The sequence below is a fragment of the Daldinia childiae genome (assembly GCF_008694065.1).
Source record: "Daldinia childiae strain JS-1345 chromosome Unknown Scaffold2, whole genome shotgun sequence".
NCBI classification, from domain to species: Eukaryota; Fungi; Ascomycota; class Sordariomycetes; order Xylariales; family Hypoxylaceae; genus Daldinia; species Daldinia childiae.
Window position 1 is genome coordinate 4,167,761 of NW_022984643.1, and position 2,424 is coordinate 4,170,184.

The 2,424-nt window shown below is 48.1% G+C and overlaps 1 protein-coding gene across 1 annotated transcript; it reads left to right on the forward strand.

Annotated features, from left to right (window-relative positions):
* Positions 1-399: 399 nt before the first annotated feature.
* GL218_02025 (DNA-binding protein creA) lies at positions 400-1,665 on the forward strand (the record flags this gene model as incomplete). The annotated part of the gene is made up of 1 exon (XM_033578512.1): positions 400-1,665. One exon carries the CDS (start codon positions 400-402, stop codon positions 1,663-1,665), a length of 1,266 nt encoding a protein of 421 aa, XP_033439606.1.
* Between the last annotated feature and the right edge of the window lie 759 nt (positions 1,666-2,424).

A 2,424-nucleotide genomic window follows, 5' to 3' on the forward strand; every position in this document is an offset into this window, starting at 1 on the left:
TCATACCAGTGCCCCCATTCCCCCAAAACGGCCTTCCCTTCGAAATTCTACCGCACCAGTACCACACCTGCAACCTACACCCGGCTTTCGACTAAAAAAGGCCGTTATCAACTTTGCTGTTGTACGTCCTCGAAATACCACCACCACCACAACAACAATAACCACAACAACAATCACGCACATCACTGCCATTACCACTAACAAAGACTGACGACTTAATAATTTTCAAAGGAAGCATCAAGGAAGAAGAGAAGAAAAGAAAAAATAGAAGACTTCAATATATCAAGAATTTGTGTCAAGCTGGCTATTACGACATACAGCTTGCCAGTATATACGCAGTACTTCCTTGAGAACCTATTATAGCAAGGAAGAGGCAACGCCCACTTGGCTGGCGATCACATGCAACGCTCACAGTCAGCGGTGGATTTTTCCAACCTGCTGAATCCTGAGTCTACCACCACAACCAACGACAGTAACTCGACTGTCGGACATAAAGTGAATACGGACGGAGACGTTGATATGGCTACCGTTACTGTTATTCGACCGAACGGCCCTCTGCCCGGTGGTCAACCCGCCGAAAACACAAACGAATTGCCACGACCGTATAAATGTCCTTTATGTGATAAGGCCTTCCACCGATTGGAACATCAAACTAGGCATATCAGGACACATACTGGTGAGAAGCCGCATGCATGCCAATACCCTGGGTGCAGCAAGAAGTTCTCCCGCTCAGACGAACTTACCCGTCACTCGAGGATACATAACAATCCTAACTCGAGACGAGGAAACAAGTCGGGACAGGCTACGCATCATGGATTAGGTCACGCATTAACGCCGGACTCTATGATGCCTCCCCCTTCTAACCCAAGATCTATCAAGTCGGCCCCTAACTCTACGCTTGTTTCTCCCAACGTCTCGCCGCCTCATTCTTACTCTGCATATACCATTCCGCATCCGGGGCCTCTTCATCATTACAACCGAAATATGAGTGGCAATGGCTCGCATCATGGCCATAGCATGGACATTGGCATATTAGCTAATGCCACAAATCAGATTGAGCGCGAACATATGAGTGTTCATCACCACTCAGCGAGATCTCACCCCTACTACTCTAATAGTCTCCACAGTTCGCGTGGCCATCTGCCTTCGCTCTCTGCCTACCATATGTCGAGGTCTCAGTCGCACGATGATCACGACGACCATTACCATGCTCTTCGGCATGCTAAGCGGTCAAGACCAAATTCGCCGAACTCTACCGCGCCGTCATCGCCAACTTTTTCCCATGATTCTCTCTCCCCCACCCCGGATCATACGCCACTAGCAACACCGGCTCATTCGCCGCGTCTTCGGCCGTACGCTGGTATTGAGCTACCAACGCTACGTAATTTGACGTTGGGACATACACCGGCGCTAGCACCGATGGAACCGCACCTCGAAGGGTCCACTTATCCACCTACCTCGCAACCGACTAGCAATGGTCCTCGGCCCAGCGGCTTATCCTTAACGGATATCATCAGCCGTCCCGATAGCAGTAGAAAGCTTCCTGTTCCTCAGGTACCAAAAGTCGCAGTTCACGACCTCCTATCTAACGATGGGTATAATACTAGCGGCCGAAGTTCAGCAAGCGGCAGCCTGGCAGGTGGCGACCTAATAGATCGGATGTAGGGCTGTCGATTCAAAACACTGTTACTATCATTGCGGCATGAATAACGACTTTAATTATAGAGGTTAACATAGACAAGAGGTGGCGTTCTAGTGGCGACATGTTTTTTATTTTGAGAGTAGCGGTTGCTATTCGGCTTGTTTAATTAACACTACCTTTACGGTAGTAATACAAGCAGTTTCACAATGGACGGACGGCGGATTTACATTTGGGCTTCCCGTGTTTTCAGGCGAATTCACGAACTTTAGAATTGAGACCCTCATCGGCGGATAGATCTCGTGTTATAAGTTGGTTTTGGAATGAAGTTTCTTTACTCTTAGGTTTTCGTTCCATCGAGCGGAATCGACAGAAAAAGAACTACACGGATTAACCACGTCTCTTTTTCCTTTACTTATCATATTTCCTCTCAGTTTCACAGCGTTGGCATATCGGGTTGATTCTCGTTCCTCATAGACGACGGGTTAGGCGAACACAGCGAGTTGCGTGTTTGGAGCATTGCGGCGCTTAACTGGATCGGCAGTCAAAAAACTCGGGCGATCTGTCTACTTCCTCTCTTCTCAACTACGAGCGTTCAGGGGGTTCAAAGGAGCTATTTGCTGAGTGTGCGCGTTTCAACTCAATCTCGGGCCAATATCTTGGTACAGGCTTGGCGGTTATCTGGTCACAAAAAGACAGGCAGCATGTTCTCACAATATTGGTAGTTGATAATGGTAAATGATATAAAGCACAGACAAATAAGATTCGGTCAGGACCTCTGAACA